Consider the following 22,331-nt stretch of genomic DNA (forward strand, 5'->3'; position numbering starts at 1 on the left):
CAGGGTACAAGCCTCTTGATGCACAGTCAGCCGGGTTGTCTGTCGATGAAATATGACTCCACTTGTTTCGAGGTAGAAACTCCAAGATTGATGAAGTACGATTGGCCACATACGTCTTCCATTTTCGTGGGTGAGAAGACAACCACCCAAGAACAATTTTCGAGTCTGTCCATGCATGGCAAGTAACTTCCAGATGCGCGAATGACTGTAGAAGCTGCTTCATTAAATCAGTAAGGAGCAACGCTGCGTTGAGCTCCAACCGTGGAAGTGAAACTTGTTGGAGCGGAGCCACTTTTGTTTTGCTTGCTACTATTGACACGGATACATTACCTTGTTGATCAGTTGCTCGAGCGTACACTACTGCAGCGTACGCTGCTTCGGATGCATCTGCAAAACCTAACAGTTGAAGTTTATCCTCACAATTGGGAATCCATCGGGAAACACGGATCTTCTCAACTGCTTGCAGCTCAGTCTTTATCTTGTTCCACTCGTTATTAACCAGTGCTGGCAATGGATCATCCCACTGCAAGTCCTGTAACCACAGCGACTGGTAAAGAATCTTGATGCGGACGATGATGGGAGCAATCCACCCCAAAGGATCAAAGAGTCTAGCTGTATCTGATAACATTTGACGTTTTGTATACTGGTTTTTGAAATCCATTTTCAACTGAAACCCAAACGTATCAGTATCAGGATACCAGTGTATGCCTAATGCCTTAACTGAGTCTGTTTCCGTTGACAAATGTAGTGGAACGCCCGTACTTTGTTCATTGCTACTCTCAAACAAACGAGGCTCGTTCGATGACCACTTCCGTAAATTGAACCCTGCTGCTGATGTTATCTGGATTATGTCATTCCGCAATATGATTGCCTCTTCCAACGTGTTGGCACCAGAAAGGAGGTCGTCCACATAAAAATTCTTCAAAATGCGATCTGCTGCTTCGGGATACTTTGATTGGCTCTCTCTTGCTGCCTGACGAAGGGATTCAATTGCCAAGTACGGAGCACATGAGCTACCATATGTAACTGTGAGTAGTCTGTAATGCACTGGAGTTTGTTCAGACTCGGCTGCCCATACAATGCGTTGATAATCGGTATCTTCTTTGCGTATTTTTACTTGCCGATACATTTTTTCTGCATCAGCTGTGAATGCAACGGCGTAGGTTCTGAAGCGAGTGAACACAATCGGAACATCTTCAGTAGTTTTCGGTCCAATGAATAATCGATCATTCAACGATACACCTGATGTTGTTTTACTTGAGCCATCAAAAACAACTCGTAGTTTTGTGGTTAGGCTTTCACTTCGGAGAACTGCGTGATGTGGAAAGTAATACCTGCGATTTGCTGGTATGTCGATCTCTTCGTCGGGAATCCGTTCCATATGGCCCAACTCCAAGTACTCGGTCATGAAATCACAATACATTCGCTTGAAATTGGAATCGCTGGCAAACTTCCGTTGCATTGCTCTCAACCGGTGAAGCGCCGCTGGGAGTGACTCACCTAATTGATGTATGGCTTCGTTGAATGGGAGGTTTACAATAAATCGACCTGAATCATCGCGCTGGAAAGTAGCTTGAAATAAATCTATAGCTTGTTGTTCTTCCACAGTTATTAGCTTCGGTTTTTTCATCTCTTCGACCTCCCAGAACTGCCTGAGAACTTTGTCAATGTTCAATTCGACACACATGCTGACAATAGCTGAATCACATTGTATATCGTTTGTAACACCGATGTGGCCAGCGACAATCCAACCAAGGGTAGAATTCAAAGCCACTGGACATCCCGCGTTGTCTTTCACTTTTCCATCTTCAATAACAAATAAAAAAACATCCACACCAAGAATCAAATCGATCTTGGAAGGCTTGTCAAACTCTGGATCAGCCAGCATTAACGATTCCAGACACTGTAGTCGGGTTGAATCAATCCTTCGGCTTGGTAAGTTAGTTGTCAGCTTGCTCAGTACATATGCTTTCGTTCGAATTATAGGTTCGTCGTTGAACCGAGAAAACAGGTCCAAGTCAACCATCCCTCTAGTGGTCTCCGATGCCCCACTAGCAATGCCCGATACGACAAGTTTTGCATTCTCTCTTCTCAACCCTAGCACTTTAACACAATGTTCCGAAATTAGCGACGATTGAGATCCACTGTCGATCATGGCTCTCACTGCGTGAAGCTGGCCATCTTTTCCCTTTAGACGAACGATAGCAGTCGGTAGTGTTCCAACGACGAGAGACGCTATTGTTTTGACATTTGCTGAATAGGATGCTACTTGCTTGGTACCTTCATCATTTTCTACATTCATGGTGAATGGTAGCTCTTCGACGATTGAGATGTTGCTAGAAGACTCTGGATTACTGGTCAGGCATAGCATAGTGTGGTGCCTTTGCTGGCAATTCGGCGTACGGCATGAAGACTTGGAAGGACATGATTTCACACCGAGGTTAGGACGCAAACAAGCACAGCCTTGCGCGTTGTACCAATTCCCACCTGTCCTTCACTGAAGCTTCTTTGATAGTGACACACTGATAAATGGCATGATCAACTGAAGAGCACAAAGGACACAATTGTTGGGCAATACCAAAACTACTCATCTCCTTTTTAAACGCAGGACTTTTCCTTTCTTCCTTGTAGATCTCCTTCTTGACGTGTTCCATTTGTTTTCCTCCGAACGCAGCACAGGTTTCAAATGCATCACATTTTCGTTTGAGGAATTTGAGCAGTTCCTGGAAGGTTGGGTTGTCTATATCAACGATATGTGTAGCCCATTGTGATCGCAGACTGTCATCAAGTTTCTTGACAATTAGATGAATGAGCCATGGGTCTCTGGTCTCATACATTGGACCCAAGGCTTTGAGCTGGCGGATCACCTCGTCGGAGGTTGATACAAGCTTCCGTACGTTGACAAGAGTGGCTGCTTTGATCACTGGCTGGTCACAAAACTCCTGCACAAGTGATGACACAGCGAATTTCGGCTTGTCATACTGTTCGACCAAAGTGTCCCAAACTTCTTTGTAATTGACATCGGTGATTGCATAACTACTCACTAAGCTTTTTGCTTCTCCCTCCAAGTGAGACATAAGAAGCTGTAGTTTGAGCGCATTCGTAAGGTTTTTCTTATCCACACTGCTGATAAAGATGTCCTTGAACGAAGCCCATTGCTTTCTATCTCCTTTAAATGTTGGAAGACTAAACGACGGTAGTTGTGTATCAATGGGATCTGCACGCATTCCGCGAAACTGGACAGCTAACTCCTCCATGGTAGTTGAAGCTGCAGCTTGCCTGGATAGCAAAGCTCTTTGCGTTTCCAAAAGCACACGAACGGCTTCCTTTAGTCCATTGTCGGGTTCAATGTATGTCCCGTCGCTACTACCGCACAACGACCGTACCGGTTGCTTTTCTTCCTGCCAACGAGTATACAGTCCTTTGGTTGTGTAGAACAATTTTTCGTAATCATCACGCACATTAAGTACCGACGGCAATTCTTCCTCAGTTGTCGCGTCTTCTATTTCGCACTGAAGTTTATCGAAATTATCTTGCATTTCCATCAGCTTCTGTACCCGATCGTTAAGCTCGAAAATCGGCGTTTCTCGCGTCACTTGTCCAGCACTTGCATGTTCCCGTTTCAGCCTCTCGAAGGCGACATTTCGCTTTTTCAGCAACGCTTCCATCGCGGCGGACCGATCGCGGATTCTCTGCTATCCGGAGCAAAAGGACCATATGTTTACCGGCGGAGCAACATACACAAGTTGATGAAGCGGACGGCGACGAAAACCGACCAAGCAATTTGGATAAATCCTCGGAAATTGACTAAAATAAAAGACTATCGAAATAAACGTGTTTGTCGTAACTTGTATTTCACATGAATGAATGGCATTAGTTTTCATAACCGGAAACGAGCGATCCTTTTCTTCTCTTCGTCTTGATGGTTTTCCTGTAAGAGTAATTTTCTTGCGCTGTCAGATCAGGGATCGTTTAAACATTCAGTAACAGATTTTTTGTAATTTTTTCCGTGGGGTTAACTCATTGTTTCATTGACGCTAAACTGCCCTTCTACGCATAGTTGTCCCATGTTAGTTTTGGATTTTGACTTTTCATAGAGCAGTTTATTTTGATGTAAACTTTTAGTAAACTCCAATAGATTTCGAACTTTGTTCGGAAAATCATTGAAAACAACATCAAGTCTATTTGTCCCATTGCTTAATTTCTACGCATAATTGTTTCATTGAAATAGCATTTTCTGTTTAGATCTTGCAATCTTGGCCTGTTGCACTGGTTTAATGGGGGCAATTTGTACTTCAACCACGTGGAAGGTTCACCTCTATAGATAAAACATGTGGAGACATATGTAAATTTCAGTAGTCATTCACGAAATCATGCATTGAACGTGGCTGATATGCGTAGAAATCATAAAACAAGTGCTCTATTTCTCGGCATAACTGTCCCGCCAAACTATTTTCATGATCGTTGTCGCAAATTCTATTTGTGAGTGAAAAATAAGAATTATTTCAATTAAATTAAGTCTTTTGAATGGTTCTGTGATGCAATAATCTTATATTGCATTATGGTTATACGCCAGCAATGAAAATTAGTGTTGAAATTCAAATGCCATTTTATCATTTGTCGTTTTTTGAATTTGGTACAAGCATGCGTAGAACGGCAATAAAGGTCTTAATCGATTAAACCAAATTGTGAAAAAAAATTAGGTGTTTGTTTTCGGAATTTACCCATTTAATCAACTAGAGCAAGTCGCCAGTTGATTTATGAGGTCGGTATATGCGCATCACGAATACATTTTTACTGTCGAACAATGCTATTTAGGTGATATCTCGCTTAACTTTTCAAAAGGACCTAAATAACATTTTTTTCATGAAATAATTTGAGTACGGCAAACAAAAGCCTTCGTATTGGTCTATTGATTGCAATATTCAAATTAATTTTAAAAAAATGTTACTTAGGTCCTTTTGAAAAGTTAAGCGAAATATCAAACATGCAGGCAAAATATTGCACTCTTTCGTTCAGGAAATTGGCACGAACAGCCGGATTGACAGGAAAGGCAATTGACATGTTGAAGATAAATTACAACAAATTGTACGACGTTTATTCAAACATAGTTTCCGGCTGTTTTATTGAGTGTTGAGTTTTGCACTGCGGAATTTATTCACGGATTAAATTTTACTTGAGAACTTGATTTACATGCACACATTATTATCAAGGCCAAGATCAATGCTAATACTTATTACCCAACGATCACATGAATCCCTAATCAATGAAGTGATGCACTAGATAGTTTTTTGTCGTTTGAACGGTACCGAAATTAACTCTTCTCTATATAACGAGTTGATTTCAAATTTATTCAACACCTCCAAAACAGCAAAATAATGAATTGCATCACTTTATATGTTGTCTGGAATTGCTTATCAACATATGTACTAATTCCCAGACATTTTTGCCTTTCTCGTATACTAAGTATACGTAAAGGTTATATGATCGCTCCAAAAACAAACTTTTTGTAGAAGGCCCGGAGACCTATAGTGTTATATACCGATCGACTCAGCTCGACGAATTGAGGTGATGTCTGTGTGTATGTGTTTTTTTTCCTAAGCAATGGAGAGGGAATCTGCTCAACAGACATCCTGGGTTGTCCAGGAAGTGCGGGGTTAGGGACCACCTCCAACAGCAAACGAGCGAGGCAGGACTACATCCCTGATTCGCTAAACCGTTTCCATTGCCGCCAAGCCCATCGTCCCTTCGGTACAACCAAACAGTAATGCTTCAAGGGGGGGGCTGTGCACAACGCACCCTCGAGGTAAGCTGCGTGTCCTTGCAGCATCGGACATCGTGATTCGCATTTTTAGAAGAACACCATGGTATCGTGCCAGTGCTTTGCCGGCTTTCCAGGTGGCCTTACCACGCCCTATGTCCTCGGAAGGTGGGAAGGGTCGACTTCGCGCCTGCCTCCCTCTGCACGACTGGTATCAAAAATGATGATGTCGCGTGCACCCCAAATTGGCCTCTCTGCGATAGGGTCTATTCGCCAACACACAGAGGGACTTGCCGACGCGGTGATTACGCCTGCCCCAGCCTTGACGAGGACCCCTTTCCGTCCGCAGGCTCGGAACCCGCCCGGTTGACCGACGCCGCGAATGCGACGATACCATGTTGTTCTTCGCGCGGCCACTTATTCGATAAAAGGATCGAGTTCGACCACAGGTCACCGGTATGACCCATGAAGCCGAACCCTAGGACCACCTCTTATTTGCGCCTGAACTAGCCATCCTTGAGTCCGCGCGCCACCTTCTGTGTAGCTTTGAGACGATTTGGACGATAGCCGATAAAACGGCGTTCCAGCCAACTTCATCTTTACACATCCTCCCAACTAGGTTGTCCGCGGTAGTGTCCAGACCACATGTGACAAGCACGTGGTCACGCATTGCGCGAAAACGGGGGCACACGAACAACACGTGTTCCGCCGTTTCCTCTAAACCTGCGCACACCAAACACTCGGGTGAGGCCGAGCAAGCCAGCTGCGTTACCTGCACTGTGATTTTGCAGCACGCTTAAACGCCGGGCACTTCGAACCCCCCATGGGGTGCTTGCTGTTCATAGCTTTGCTGGAACAAATCAAACAATTGGGAGGGTTCGTGCTGCTGCGCGTAGTCTTCGGCTAGTCTTGTTGCCGTCCATTGTTAAGCCGCGGTGTTCGACTACGACGCGTGTTGTACACCATCGAGAGTTTCATACAGGTATACTGCAACAAGGTAGTGGTCGGAATCAATATTCGCACTGCGGTAAGTGCGGACGTTCGTGATGTCAGAGAAGAATTTACCATCCATTAGAACGTGGTCGATTTGGTTTTCCGTTTCTTGGTTAGGTGATCTCCATGTGGCCTTATGGATATTTTTGCGGAGAAAGAAGGTGCTTCGGACTACCATTCCGCGGGAGGCTGCGAAGTTTATGCATTGTTGGCCGTTATCATTCGATACGGTGTGCAGACTATCCGGTCCGATGACCGGTCTATACATTTCCTCCCTTCCTACCTGTACGTTCATGTCGCCGATGACGGTTTTGACGTCCCGCAGTGAGCATCCATCGTATGTCTGATCCAGCTGTGCGCAGAACGCTTCTTTCTCGTCGTTGGGTCTCCCTTCGTATTATGGGCAGTGCATGTTGATGATGCTATAGTTGAAGAAACGGCTTTTTATCCTCAGCTTGCACATCCTTGCGTTGATTGGCTGCCACCCAATCATACGTTGGCGCATCTTACCCACTATGAAGCCGGTTTCCAACTCGTTGGTGGTGCCACAGCTTTGGTAGAAGGTAGCCGCTCGATGCCCGCTTTTCCACACTTTTTGTCCTGTCCAGCAGATTTCCTGCAGCGCCAAGACGTCGAAGTTGCGGGGATGTAATTCATCGCAGATCATTCTGTCGCAGCCTGCGAAACCTAGCGACTTGCAGTTCCATGTTTCAAACTTCCAACCATTTTAGTTGCATATGGCCCGCTTACATTATGAGCTAGTTCTAGCGATTCTATTTTCAAATAACATTGCTTCATAATGTAAAATACACCAGGGTGGAGCTAATAATCCAACAAACGATTGCATTATTACCCTTTCCTCCCCTATGCCAAATATTCAATTACGGATTTCGTTTTACGCATGACAAATTACGAGTAATAAAACAGAAAGTGCCATAATGAAAAAGGATGGCTTACAATACAACATGGATCATTGGAAATCACCATCCCACTAACAATTTTTTTTTGTCCACTATGTCTTTCAGAAATTTCGCTTCTGCGGAGAAGGCGACTGTCCGGATTGGGTTCTTGCAGAAATCCATTCTAATTTGGCAGTGCTTAGTTTGGAACAGCTAAAAGAAGTAGCCTACCATGTAGCTGGATGTGTCATTGGAGATGATGTTCCGGTAAATTAGGCAGGTAACGCTAGAAAATAATATAACTATAAAAACGTTTTTTTTTTGCTCTGTAGGAAGATAAAGTTCGCGCTAATTTTGGTGTGATGAGGGGATCGATGGACACGCCGAAAGCGGCTTTCGCATGCATACGCTTTCTTCTGGTAAGTGCTGCCCGTTTTAATACTGAGAGCTCCGTATTTGGCACAGAATTGCATCAATTAGGCCTGCCTAAGGATCACACTACAGTTATTTGTCAGGTGTTAGAGGATTACGTTTGCCAGATTCGATCCAAATTACGCCAGTCTAGTTTAACGATAAATGAGCTGGAAAGTGTTTCTTGTAAAAAGCCGGAAAATACTATTGATTGCGTACAGCTCCGGTTTAATATCAAAAACGAAATTATACATGGCTTTCCACAGCGTACAAATCACACAGTCAATATTAATCGCAGCGATATTCATGTGCTTCTCAAAGAACTAAAATCAATGAAGTCCATCATGGATGGATACGACCACGAATCAAAGTAATTATGAATTATTATTTTGAACCCTAGGAACATTCAAATAATATATTTATGGTCGACCTTTTTTCAATTGAGTATTTTTAGAAGACTAAGAGATACCGAAAGCCTTTACAACAGCAAACATAATTTTATTTGATTTAAGTTATTTTCACAAATTGTTATTACATTGTACATTTCTATCTTTCTCTTACAACAAAGTTGTACCGAAAGGCTATCATTTCACTCTAAAATCGATTTTTTTTACAGAAGTCTCGGAGACCCATTATGTTATACACCAATCGACTCAGCTCGTTGAGCTAAACAAATGTCTGTACGTATATGTGTGTGTGTACACACGAGAACCGAAAAACATTAGCCACATTTTCATATAGTAATTCTAAACCGATTTTCTCGCAACAAGCTGCCTTCGACGGGGGACAAATCTTAGTTGATCACTATTGAATATAATCACCACAGACAAACAGACATAACACATTGAACATTTACTCATCATATACATCGTCGTTGAAACACTAACGACATCTGTTGATTTCAGTTGGTTGGGCAAATCACGAACAATGAGACAATGTCAAACTCGAGCAAATCCGGTGCGCGCGCCACGAGTGATCGATTGGCCAACTAATGATTATTTGAATCGACCAGTAAATCAGTGAACGATGGAAATTTGACGAGTGTTATGTCTGTTTGTCTGTGTAATCACTATCGGTCATTGTTCAAAAGCTATGATTAAAATGGTGTGTTGTACCATATACCATAATCATAACCCATATGGTTGGTATGCCGTAATGTAGGCAATTAGTTGTGATGTATATCACACTAAAGCGGAACCAAACGATTGAGTCGTCACCGCTAGGTGGATTAATGTGGGGTTTTATTGTGTCTGCATTACTCGCGGAATGGATCTAGAGTATGATTCACTTTTCTATAGATTCGCTTTAAATATAGACATAGGACATGGTTGGCCCAAGTTCCGAATTCAATATAATATTTTAGACTGCGGCGATAAAAATCCAACTTTAGGAGACCAGCTTTCATCTGAAAAAAAATATATTAAGTCAATAATATCACATAATATGTACTGCCGTGAATCGCATATTTGTCCCATATGAATAGGAAATCCAGCAAAGATGGGACAGATATGCGATTCACGGCAGTGTAGACACTCACAACTTTAGTATATTTACTTACTTCGCAATATCGAATGTTGTTCAATCTGGCGGGTGTATGATGTACTGTGTAATAGTGTCTGAATAATTCGCTCGACTTTTCAAACAAAATCTGAAACAATAGATGTCAATATCAAAATAAATGTTATCTTGTTATATTCTTGTTATATTCAACGTATCCCCGGGCCGTGGCCAATCTACGTTGTATGACATTAGGCAATACGTTTACACTGCTGGCTTAAATTTTCAACGTGACGATTAATTTATAGAACTCATGAAATCAATGTGAACTCGACTCGTGGAAAACTTATTCCAGGTTATCCGAGGCTTGTGATAGACCCTTTATCACAACGGACCTTTCCATCCACTGACTGGTAGGCTCGAGTGTCCCGTCCTCTGCTTCAGACCCATAAGGGGTCCGAAACAGTTCAGTTTCAGGGTAGTAAAATTGTGAGATAATAGAAGATAGATGAGAGTATGGAGCGGCTTGTTGACCGCTTCCGGCTCTAGCGACTGCTATGGAACCTTTTTATTAGATAAATGTTTGTAGAGATAGAAACGGTTGTGTTTATGTTCATAATAGACAGTGTTTAGATGTTTAGACAGTTCGGGATCGCTACGATAGAGTTTATTATAGCTTAGATGATTTATACTTATGGTAAAAGAGAAATGATTGAAATCCGTTTTCTGGTGATTGTCGCTTCTTGTATGTAGATTCGTATGTAGATTGATATGATAGAGGTACGTGCAGTTTGGGATTAGTGTGATCACGTTGGTTTAAGTTTGGAAACATAAAATACAATTAATTGCATATTATTCGGCAACTCGGCCGTACGAAAACCATTTTTTTGTTAAATATCTTGGCTGTGCATATGCACAGCATATGTTTCGAAATGGACAAATTGATATGAAATTTGCGAAAAAGAATCCACGTGTCTTGGAGGGACTCGAACCCTCAACCTCCTACTCTCTAGATAGGCGTGATAACCCCTACACAACAAGACCACTTAAAGGTCACGTTTGCGGAAAAGCCATCAGAATCCGGGTACCAACCTCCACCGCGGTTAGCTCTTTTTTGCAAATTGAATATTTTTCGGATGCGTGATTTGTCCAATCTTCACATGTGCTTTACTGTTGTATATCCACAGCCAAGCGAGTGCACATTGTTTATTAAACGAGAGGATCGCACTCCATGCCCCAGGAACTGTCTGGGCGGGACGGTATAGAATGCGAATTCAATCGCACTCTGCTGTGCCAAAGGCTTGCTTGGCTAAAGCATTTGATGAGTTTGATTGCCTTAACGTAAGCGGTCGCGTGTACTCAGACGACTAATGACGGTGAAAGACCGACACTTGATTACAATTAATTGCATATTATTCGGCAACTCGGCCGTACGAAAACCATTTTTTGTTAAATATCTTGGCTGTGCATATGCACAGCATATGTTTCGAAATGGACAAATTGATATGGAGTTTGCGAAAAGAATCCACGTGTCTTGGAGGACTCGAACCCTCAACCTCCTACTCTCTAGATAGGCGTGATAACCCCTACACAACAAGACCACTTAAAGGTCACGTTTGCGGAAAAGCCATCAGAATCTGAGTACCAACCTCCACCGCGGTTAGCTCTCTTTTGCAAATTGAATATCTTTCGGATGCTTGATTTGTCCAATCTCCACATGTGCTTTTACTATTGTATACCCACAGCCAAGCGAGTGCACATTGTTTATTAAACGAGAGGATCGCACTCCTTGCCCAGTAACTGTCTGGGCGGGACGGTATAGAATGCGAATTCAATCGCACTCTGCTGTGCCAAAGGCTTGCTTGGCTAAAGCATTTGATGAGTTTGATTGCCTTTAACGTAAGCGGTCGCGTGTACTCAGACGACTAATGACGGTGAAAGACCGACACTTGATTACAATTAATTGCATATTATTCGGCAACCTGGCTGCATGAAAATTATTTTTCCTTCACTTTTTGCAGTGAGTTTTTAACCTTCCACATTGCCAAAGAATCCACGTGTCTTGGGAGTTCAGTCCTCCAAGACACGTGGATTCTTTTCGCAAATTTCATATCAATTTGTCCATTTCGAATACATATGCTGTGCATATGCACAGCCAAGATATTTAACAAAAAATGGTTTTCGTACGGCCGAGTTGCCGAATAATATGCAATTAATTGTAATCGCGTCGGTCTTTCACCGTCATTAGTCGTCTGAGTACACGCGACCGCTTACGTTAAGGCAATCAACTCATCAAATGCTTTAGCCAAGCAAGCCTTTGGCACAGCAGAGTGCGATTGAATTCGCATTCTATACCGTCCTGCCCAGACAGTTCCTGGGGGCATGGAGGCGATCCTCTCGTTTAATAAACAATGTGCACTCGCTTGGCTGTGGGTATAACAGTAAAGCAATATGGAGATTGGACAAATCAAGCATCCGAAAGATATTCAATTTGCAAAAAGAGAGCTAACCGCGGTGGAGGTTGGTACTCGGATTCTGATGGCTTTTCCGCAAACGTGACCTTTAAGTGGTCTTGTTGTGTAGGGTTATCACGCCTATCTAGAGAGTAGGAGGTTGAGGGTCTGAGTCCTCCAAGACACGTGGATTCTTTTCGCGAATTTCGTATCAATGTGTCCATTTCGAAACATAGGCTGTGCATATGCACAGCCAAGATATTTAACAAAAGAATGGTTTTCGTACGGCCGAGTTGCCGAATAATATGCAATTAATTGTAATCAAGTGTCGGTCTTTCACCGTCATTAGTCGTCTGAGTACACGCGACCGCTTACGTTAAGGCAATCAAACTCATCAAATGCTTTAGCCAAGCAAGTCTTTGGCACAGCAGAGTGCGATTGAATTCGCATTCTATACCGTCCCGCTCAGACAGTTCCTGGGGGCATGGAGTGCGATCCTCTCGTTTAATAAACAATGTGCACTCGCTTGGCTGTGGGTATACAATAGTAAAGCACATGTGGAGATTGGACAAATCAAGCATCCGAAAGATATTCAATTTGCAAAAAGAGAGCTAACTGCGGTGGAGGTTGGTACTGGATTCTGATGGCTTTTCCGCAAACGTGACCTTAAGTGGTATTGTTGTGTAGGGTTATCACGCCTATCTAGAGAGTAGGAGGTTGAGGGTTCGAGTCCCTCCAAGACACGTGGATTCTTTTTCGCAAATTTCATATCAATTTGTCCATTTCGAAACATATGCTGTGCATATGCACAGCCAAGATATTTAACAAAAACATAAAATAGAAAAGGAGGGAACAGAAGGGGTGGGGGAGCAAATACCTAACCATTTGACACAGAAAGATTAAAATAATTAAACTGAATTAAAATAAATCAATTAAATTTTACAATTTTGGTCGAACTTGAGTTAAAAATGTGTTCCAAGCGTGCCCACCGAATTAAGTATATTACGAGTACTGATAACCTATGCTACTAAATAAAGCTCGTGATTAAAAAATGGAGGTTGGCATTGTTATTGCTCATCAAAATATAATATTATTCTAGATATTCTCTTAAGTATGAAAACTGAATCCTAACTATCCCGAAACTGCTTTCACCATGCTGCCGCCCAGAGCACAGCCGCCTCTGCCACTCATAGGCAATGTTCCTCCCACCGCCTTGACAGCCTCCAGAAGTATCTACCAAAATATTTGAGAACTAGAATGAATTATTAACATGTCCCGCCATTACATAAAATCTGAGACGAGACCTGCAAAGACGGCTTCTTTTTCCTTGTTTTGACACTTGTTCTTCTTTTCATCACAGTTGATTATCGATTCTCAACTGTTTCCTTGAGTGTTTCACCTAAATCCCGGGTAGAATCTTCTGAGCACAATAAAAGTGTTTGTGATTTACGGATTTGTAAACTTATTTTTATAAAGATTTTCCTATCGGAAATAAAACACGTATTCATGACAGTTCAATATTAAGCTGTCCGGCTTTTCTAGAATACTTTTCAAAGTGAAAAAGTACTCGTAAGACAAAATCATTCGGAATACTTTTTGAGGGATACCAATACTGTTACACAACAAGGTGCTGGTTGCAACTGACAATTCGTGACAGCGCTTACCAGATGAAGTTACATTTTTTCCTCTTTGCAAGTCCCGTCCCAGCATAAAATGATTTGTTCAAGCGAAGGCGTCATAGATGCGGGAACGACATCGCCATAAACGACACGGGACAACCATGCCCCACACGACAGTGCAACATAGCACCGAATCGGGGACCTCCTAAACTTTTCTATGCAACGCAGAGTTTTACCCTCTCTTGCGTTATGTGATGTTGAAAATAAGCTCCTAATCATTTGATGGCAAAAATAAAAATAAAATAAAAAAATCAAACAAAATTAAAATATTCTAGCTACATTTTACTATTTTGGTCGAGCATGGGTCAGCCGCCTGACACCCGCGTTGAAAAATATGTTCCATGCGTGCCCCCACATAAAATAATAACGCGTGCTAATCACTAATGATACTAAAAGATTTAAATGGAATTAGGTATTGCTCCCGCTTATCATTTTAGCACCGCCAGGGGGAACTTGGCCGATACCCACTGCACTTTTCTTTCCCTTAGCACAAACAATTAACCATCATTTGTGATATTTAAACGGAATATTATTGGGAATTCTGAAAAGGCAGACAATCAATGCAGTTAGATTGCCAGGTAATACGTGCACATCGTAGCACTGGTGATGCATCACAATCGTATATATACAGGAGTATATGCACTATATGATGACATTGACCGGAAGATTAGATAAGCATTTCCCCCCATCAAAATAAATGTTATCAGTAATAAAAGGAAATTCACTGATATTTCGAGAGTACTTATTGAATAGTGGAATCTGTTGGGATAAACTGCTTTTTGTTTGGGGTTTACACTCTGTCCCACAAAACAATACCTGTGAATTACCGTTAAAGTGGATGTAACAAATTAATATACTCACTCCAGTTGAAACCCGAAATTGGGTGCTAGCGAAGTTGTATTTTTCTCACGATCCTTACGTTAAACCTAACTTCGGAAGTGGTGCGCTGAATAGCGCTTCGCGATATGAAAACAGCGCACCACTTCCGAAGTTAGGTTTAACGTACGGATTGTGAGAAAAATCCAACTTCGCTATCCCCCAATTCCGGTTTTCTACTGGATTGAGAATATATGTGCTAAACAACATAATAAAGTGTTGTAATTTCACAGTTCATATTTTTAATGGAAAATAAAAAAGGACCAGCATGGAAATCGAGCTACGTTCCCGCAGAGTGAGAACCTATCTCATTAGCTACTCGACCATTTCCACTTCTTGAAAGCGAGTCTATCATGGTGTAACAGGTTAAGTTTTCCATCAGCCTAAATGATAGCTGAGCAATTCTCTGTGAAATCGAAGGTCGATTTATTTTTGTATTTTTTTATTTCCCTGAAATTTTGCATATACATTCTTTTTGATCAAAAAACATAACCTGCATCTTTAGTTTGCCAGTTTGACTCTAGCCTAACTTTTGACAAATGCCTAAGCAGAAACACCTTGAACGAAAAAACTTTGCTAGGGTCAAAACGGCATCTCAATGATGCAAATTATGTTTTATGATCATATAAAGATTGTTTTATTTTTATTCCTTTCTTTATTTGGTAGGCACTCTGTGTTTCTTAACCGCTACTGTGCCGAGATCTACTGCGCTATACTGCCTACAGAATCCACACAGAATCTATTTTAAGATTTCCACTATTCATTATTGTTCTCGTTGCCAGTCCATCTCATCATGGGTCCATTGAGTCCGTTTGTCCATGTCGTGTATCAAGGGCGTAGCCAAGGGGGGGCAGGGGGCACCCCCCCCCTAAATTTTGGAAAGATTGAACGGGTGCTGAAATGAATTCCCTCAAACATGTGCGATTCAATCATATACAGATCCAATCATATACAGAAATAGGTGGTTGAAATTCAAAAGATTCCCAAAACTTATTAGGGCATCCAGGATCCATAATATATGAAAGTTCAAAACAACTCGAAACATTTCGGGCTCAAAAATTTTCTTTGAAATCCTTCTAGAAGCTCCCCTGGGAACTTCTGAATTCCCCCGAAAAGTTATCCACAAATTCCTCTGAAAATCGTTCGAAAATCCTTCTCATGTAATTGTAATTCCTCCTTATCTAGAAACCCCCACTAATTTTTTTTTAGGAAATTCACGAGAAAATTCCTTGAAAATGTCTTTTCTTCTCTCCAAGATTTACTTCTAGATATTTCTTCGGCTATTCTCTCTTCAGGAAGAATCCGGCATTTCCTTCATGAATGCATTCGAGAGTTCCGTCAAGAATACATACGGAATCTCTTCCCAAAATTCTACCAGAAGTTTCTTCAAAAATTTATGACGGAAATCCTCCGATTTAGCTCCATAATTACCTTGTAAATCCTTCGGAAATTCTCCGGGCATTCCCCTCGGAACTCTTCCTTTAATTCCTCCGGGATTACTTCCAGGAAATTTTCGGGGAATACCTCCAAACATTCAATAGCGAAATCATCTAGCATTCCAATCTGGAATTCTTTTCGCAATTACTTCAGAATATCCTTCAAGAAATCCTCTAGAAATATCTTCATGAATTTCTCCTGGAATTCGTCCAAGTATTTCCCCAGAAATTCTTACAGGTATTTTTTCGGGAGTTTCTTGAGGTACTTCTCCAGGAATTCCTTCAGGAATTTCTCCGGGAGATTTTCAGCGGAAGTGTACTAGAACTCCTTCCGGACTTCACTCGGAATTTACTCGGATATCTGCCAAGAGTTCTTCCAGAAATTTCTTCGGAACAATCCGCAGGGATTTTCTTCAGCAATTCATCTGGGAATACTTTCAGGATTTCATCTGGGAATTTCTGCATTAATTCCTCCTGGTATTTTTCTGGGAATTACTTCAGATATTTTTTCGGAAATTTCTTTAGGAACTTACCTAAGAATTATTTTAAGACTGTGGGAATTCCTCCAGAAGTGCTTGTGGGAGTTCCTCCGGGAGTTTTTCCAAGAAATTCTCCGATAATACCTCCAGGAACTTCACAGGGTATTCCTGGACGATATTTGGCAGGATTTTCACGGGAAATGGGATTTGGGAAGTTCCTTTAGAAATATTGTTTCTCTTCCTCTAGGGTATTCCACCGGATGTTCCTCTGAAGTTCCACCAGTAGTTCCTTCGGGAATTCAATCAGGCTTTCTTCTAGGAATTCATTTAGGATTTCTTTAGGTATTTATCTACAAATTCCTCCAGAAGTTCCTCGGAGAATTTCTCTGGGAGTTCTTACGGGAATTCTTACGGAAGTTCCTTTAGGAGTTCATCCTAGAATTCTTACGAGAGTTCCTCCAGGATTTCCTCCGGAAATTCTTCCTGTAGTTCTTCAATAAATTCCTCCAGAAGTTCCACCGGCAGTTCCTCCGAGAATTCCTCTAAAAATTTCTCCGGAAATTCCTATAGAAAATCCCCCAGGAGTTCCTCCGGAAATTACTCTGGGAGTTCCTCCGGGAGTTTCTTTTCAGAGAAATACCCGAAGAAACTGCCGGTGAAACTCCCGAAGGGATTCTCGTAGAAACTACTGGTGGATCTCCCGGAGAAATTCTAGAAGGAACTGCCGGAGGAGCTCCCGTAAGATCTCCCGTAAGAACTCCCGGAGGAATTTCAGGAGGAGCTCCTAGAAGAATTCCTAGAGGACGTCCCGGATGAGCTCCCAAAGAAACTATCGGAAGAACTTCGGGAGGAATTTCCAGCTTAATTTCTGAAGAAAGACTAAATGATTTTCTGAAAAAAGCCTGAATAATTTCCTGGAATAGCTGCTGGTGGAACTCCCGGAGGAATTTCCGGAGAAACTCCCGCATGAATTGCTGGTGGAATTCCCGGAGGAACTCTCAAAGGAATTTTCTGGAAGAATTTCTGTAGAAACTCCAGGGAGAATTTTCAAAGGAACCCCGGGGAAACTACCAGAAGCATTCTCGGAATTAAGAGAATTCATCTTATAGACAAATCTCGTCTAGCTGAAACCTTTGTTGGGGTTTGTAGCTGAACCATCATCATCATCAGAGGACCTCCCTGAGGAGCTCACAGAGAAATTCTCGGAGGAGCTTCTGGTGGAAAATCTATATAAATTCCTGAGGAAGCCTAAATAAATTCCAATTCTGCCGAAATTCCCGGAAGAATTTTCAGACGAACTGCCGAGAGAACTACCGGAATAATTCTCGAAGGAAATCCTAGAAAATTCTTGGTGGAAATACCGGTGGAACTCCTGGAAGAATTCCAGGAGGAATTTTCGGAGAAACTCCTGGAGGATCTCCTAGTGGAAATCTTGAAGTTTCCATCGGAATTCTTTCAGGATTTCATTGCGAATTAATCTAGGAATTCCTCCGAAAATTCCATTGTTGATTTCATTTTAGGTATAATTTCTGTATGAATTTCTGGTGGAGTTCCTGGAGAAATTCTTTGAAATTTTCACAAGAAATTATTCTAAACAATTCACGGAAAATTTTATGGAATTTACACAAAAAATTCGAAGATTTTTCGTGAAATTCTCAGGAATGTTTACTGGCAATTCTGCGGAATTTCCACGGAATATTCTTATTCTTAAAAATTATGGGAAACAGCACGAAATTATTTGAATTATTGCAGGGAATTTTGCAAAACTTATAAAGAAGTTCGTGAAGATTTTCTTGGAGTAAATAATGGTGGAATTTTCGGATCAATTCCTGGCAAAATTTTTGGTGGAATTCCTGAAGACACTGCCGAAGAAGTTGCTGGAGGCATTCCAAAACAATCCCTGATAGAATTTCGGATAGAATGCCAGGAGCAATTGTCGAAGGAATTCCTGGAGAAAGCTTGGATATTGATTTTTCTGCCTATTTTATAATAAATATTATTTCAGAGAGGATTTGTTTAGAAATTCAGATGTATGGTGTATCCAATGATCGTTGCATTGTTAGGTTACCGTATAAATGAGTAACGTTGAAGAAATGCCTCCGAGAAGAACAGGTTGTCAGTCGTCATCAGGCAGCCGTGATGTTAAGGCGCGTACCCCAAAACGCCACCATATGGGCTGCGGATCCGGCAACTGACGAGGGTTTGGTGAAGGGGCTGGGAATCGAACTCATGATCATCCGTTTGTAAGGCGAACGTGTAGCCAACTACGCTACGGGACTCCCCATAAAAGAATGTATATACAAAACTTCAGTTGTATTATTTTGCATTTTTTCAATTGTTGAGTTCATTGCAGCACCGAACTCTAGATAATTTTTTGTGCAATCCCATTGAGTTTTCTCCAAACTCGCCCTAATATTGTATTTTGACATTTTTTAACTTCCCTCGCCAAATTTGCAAACTTTTTGTATATATAAACACGGCTGACCTCATCACAAATCGATTAGTGAGAAAATCTTGCAAATCGCTCGTGTGCTATATTGCCTCAAAGGAGAAGCAAACCCATTTTTATACAGTCGCCTCTCTACATCTCGATATTGAAGGGACCATCGAGATAAGGAGAGATCGAGCAATGGAAGGAAAATTGAAAACGGTGCTAGATTGAAAAAAGCTCGTTGCTATGAAAAACGACAACAAAACAAATGTCATCTCATGTTGTTCATGTGTTTGTTATTGTCCAAAAATCGTCTAGTAGCCTAGAAAAATGAATATATCGACATAGGAAGAGAGAATCCTGAGCAAAATATGACCAGAACACATTGAGATACCGTTTTGCTTCGAATTTCCGGACGCTTCGAAAGCCGGACACTTCAATTGTTATTTGACTTTATTTACCATCTCAACAAGTATTTCTTGGGTTACCAATGCAGGGAACTATTCTTCGACTTGAAACCATTTTAACAAATGTAAGTAATTCGTGATCTGTGATAAAAACTTGAAAATTAGTGGTAAAAGTTGAAAGCATGTCATAATCAACGGTGAATTTCGTTTTTCTTAGAATGCAGCTTAAGACTCAACATTAGAAAAACTAAGCTCATATTTTCTATATTCTATCATTTGCTAGGGGTATGAGTAATTTATTAACATAGTATGATAGCACTCTTTGTCATGAATTAGAGAAATTTCTTGAGAATTCATAACTTTATAATTTTTATTACATTGTCTGTATGTCCGGACTTCGAGGCAAGTTTTTGCAATTGCTTGGATTTCCGGACATGCTGAAATGATGTTAAATAATTGTTTATCAGTTAAGTTAATTGAAATCAAATGACTCAAAATGAGCAATCATAGTTACAATGTTATTAGATTTGAGTTGCTACACCCCAAAAGGAACATTGCTTGCTCTCAGCTTATCGATATATACTTATACACATATTGTAAATGGTATGACTTTATTAATTGTACACAAGTAGCAAAACTTGCCTTTAGTTTCTATTGAAAGGTTGTCTTCAAATGTATTTTTTTAACCATTCACATTTTTGTAGAAAAAAAAACAAGTTCGTAAAGCTAGCTTTTTAGACAGAATTGTATAAAAAGACACGTTGTGAACGACTCTCGTCAAATAAAAAAAACTCAACATTTCTCGGATACGCCCGGATTTACCAATCCGCATGAATTCATTATTTCAATCGCTCCTTTCGATCCTTGATTTCTAAAAGCAAACTGAAGCGAATTTCAAAAGACACATAAATACCACTAATTGCAGCGTAGCCACGAGAGGTAGTATTAAAGAAATTATGTCATTACCCACAGACACGTCAAATGTCAAAAAAGCGTTCTACCTTAAAAGAGGAGAGGAGGGAGATTGCATGAAATTATTTGATTCCCAATGTTGTATATTGCAGTTAAATGCTCCCGCTTGATTTCAAATGCTCAATCTCGCTGCAGAAACTTCGGATGGTACACACAACCGGGGGATGCCAGATTTCCATACAAATGTGTATATAAACCTTACCTTATAGATTTATATTAATCAAGAAATATGAATACTATATACTAGTTGTGTTTGAAAGGATTTAATTGGCTATTTGAGAATCAATATAGTCAAACTCGAAGTGTCCGGAAATTTGAAGCAAAATTGTCCGGTATTTGAAGCATCCTTTATACTGTGTCCGGATTTCGAAGCAAGCGATGTTCAATGTTTTCGATTATATTAGCTATTTCGTGCATACAAAATGTCATTTTCAGAACACTATAGCAAATTTGATAAGTTAACCTTGACAGGGTGTGTTATCACTCAGTGTCAAGTACTTAATTCCGTTTGAAATATTGAACTGAAAATTCAGCAGTGCTTAAGTGTCCAGACTTCGAGTCAAAACGGTAGAGAGATATCGAGATGTAGAATGCCCAAATGTATGTAAATTAAAGGGACCGAGAAAACCATCGACATAGGGAGAGATATCGAGATATAGAACATCGAGATGTGGAGAGTCGACTGTATATAGAGAAGAAGAAGAAGAAGAAGAAGAGTATCTGTAAGTATCATTATTTTTACAGAATACATGAAAAATTCACATAAAATGCTTAAGAGGCGAACCAGTCAAACTGAAAACCTCTCTAATAAAGAATGAAAAAATAACATAAAATGCTCTTTGATGCTATTTTGACCCCAAAATCCCTTATTTTTTTCAAATTGTATCTCCAATATATGTTTAGTGGTCTTCTGTGAATCCACAGTTTAGAGATAAATACAATTTTAGAACAATAACTTATAGATAAATGATGAAAAATATGAAAATTCGTGATATAGGGGGCATTGGGGCAAAACGAGCTCAATAACTACATACAAAAGTGTTCCACTTCCATGAAACAGCACTCACTGAATTCCTTGGAAAATTCACTTTCGAATAAGCCCTTAAATAATCTTCTATGTAAGTTGTGCGTAAAGAAAGTTTTCATTTTTTTTCGCCATTGCAATCGGTTTCCCTCTGCAATTGTTATTTTTTGAAGGAATTTGTCATGTATTATTCCCCCCGAATTAGTTCATAATCGTAACAGCTTGCGAAAAACGTCTTCCATGGTATGTTACATATTTCGCGTGTATGTATGACATGGTAAGTGAGAGATGTTATAGCTTGTTATAATTTGCACAACGTAATAAACTTACATCACAACACTTTATTTCAACGATGGGTAAAGGCACCGGACGAATGAAATCTGTAGTAACCGTTGTATACTTGTATAACAGCTCCGTCAATAATTCTTCAATTTCCCAGACCAGCATTAGGAACTCCTTATCGCACAAATCCCATGTTTCTATGATACTATCGTAATGTTCCAGAAAATATTTCGTTTCGATGATAAAATTATGCACCTGAAATTAAGTAGTTATTTGTAATGATTCGCAGGTAATGACCTATGATTACACCAAGCAGCCTTTAGACAATCGTCATATTGATAATATTTCTGCCAACATTATTTATTTTGATATGTATTGCCTTTATTGATAAATCGTCGCCGCTACCGATGACTTCGACTTTTTCCCACCTATTTCGAATTAAATAGTGACATATCTCATGAAACATGATTGCTCTCAAATATTGTTAGTTGAATAGTTGCATTTGTCGAACTGAGTGTAGAATTATTGTCAATATGTTTCGATTGCGTAAAGGTCGCTGTATTAAGTTTACTAACCAGCTTCCAGTTCGCTACATCTTCGGGTGTAGTTGCACTCCGCAGATACTTAACCGTGTCCTCCAAAATCATTTCACTTCCTTTCTATCTCAATGCACACTGAAAATCGCGACAAGTTGAAGGCAATGGGAACGGAAATCGGGATAAGATCTGTTG

The 22,331-nt window shown here is 40.6% G+C and overlaps 2 protein-coding genes across 2 annotated transcripts in view; one reads left to right on the plus strand and one right to left on the minus strand.

Annotated features, from left to right (window-relative positions):
* The window catches only part of LOC134221022 (COMM domain-containing protein 4), a 161,402-nt gene extending 152,898 nt beyond the window's left edge, over window positions 1-8,504 (plus strand). The window contains exons 3-4 of the mRNA XM_062700198.1: window positions 7,780-7,920; window positions 7,986-8,504. Of these exons, the coding sequence (XP_062556182.1) occupies window positions 7,780-7,920; window positions 7,986-8,438 (594 nt within the window). The 3' untranslated portion in view covers window positions 8,439-8,504. The remainder of the gene's footprint in view (window positions 1-7,779; window positions 7,921-7,985) is intronic.
* A 37-nt stretch (window positions 8,505-8,541) lies between these two features.
* On the minus strand, window positions 8,542-22,325 carry LOC134221024 (uncharacterized). The gene is made up of 4 exons (XM_062700203.1): window positions 22,176-22,325; window positions 21,649-21,855; window positions 9,623-9,712; window positions 8,542-9,469 (listed from the first exon to the last, which is right to left on the minus strand). The coding sequence occupies exons 1-4, from the start codon at window positions 22,245-22,247 to the stop codon at window positions 9,320-9,322; spliced, it is 519 nt and encodes a 172-aa protein (XP_062556187.1). The 5' UTR covers window positions 22,248-22,325; the 3' UTR covers window positions 8,542-9,319.
* Window positions 22,326-22,331: the final 6 nt, after the last annotated feature.

This window comes from Armigeres subalbatus, chromosome 3, assembly GCF_024139115.2.
Source record: "Armigeres subalbatus isolate Guangzhou_Male chromosome 3, GZ_Asu_2, whole genome shotgun sequence".
NCBI lineage: Eukaryota > Metazoa > Arthropoda > Insecta > Diptera > Culicidae > Armigeres > Armigeres subalbatus.

What these genes read in the sequence shown, in the direction of transcription:
- LOC134221024 (XM_062700203.1), bottom strand. Translation starts at nt 22,247, where the DNA reads ATGATTTTGGAGGACACGGTTAAGTATCTGCGGAGTGCAACTACACCC. An exon ending in ATGTAGCGAACTGGAAGCTG is followed by an intron (nt 21,856 to 22,175) that starts GTTAGTAAACTT and finishes ACTTAATTTCAG; the next exon opens with GTGCATAATTTTATCATCGA. An exon ending in ACAACATTCGATATTGCGAA is followed by an intron (nt 9,470 to 9,622) that starts GTAAGTAAATAT and finishes ATTTTTTTTCAG; the next exon opens with ATGAAAGCTGGTCTCCTAAA.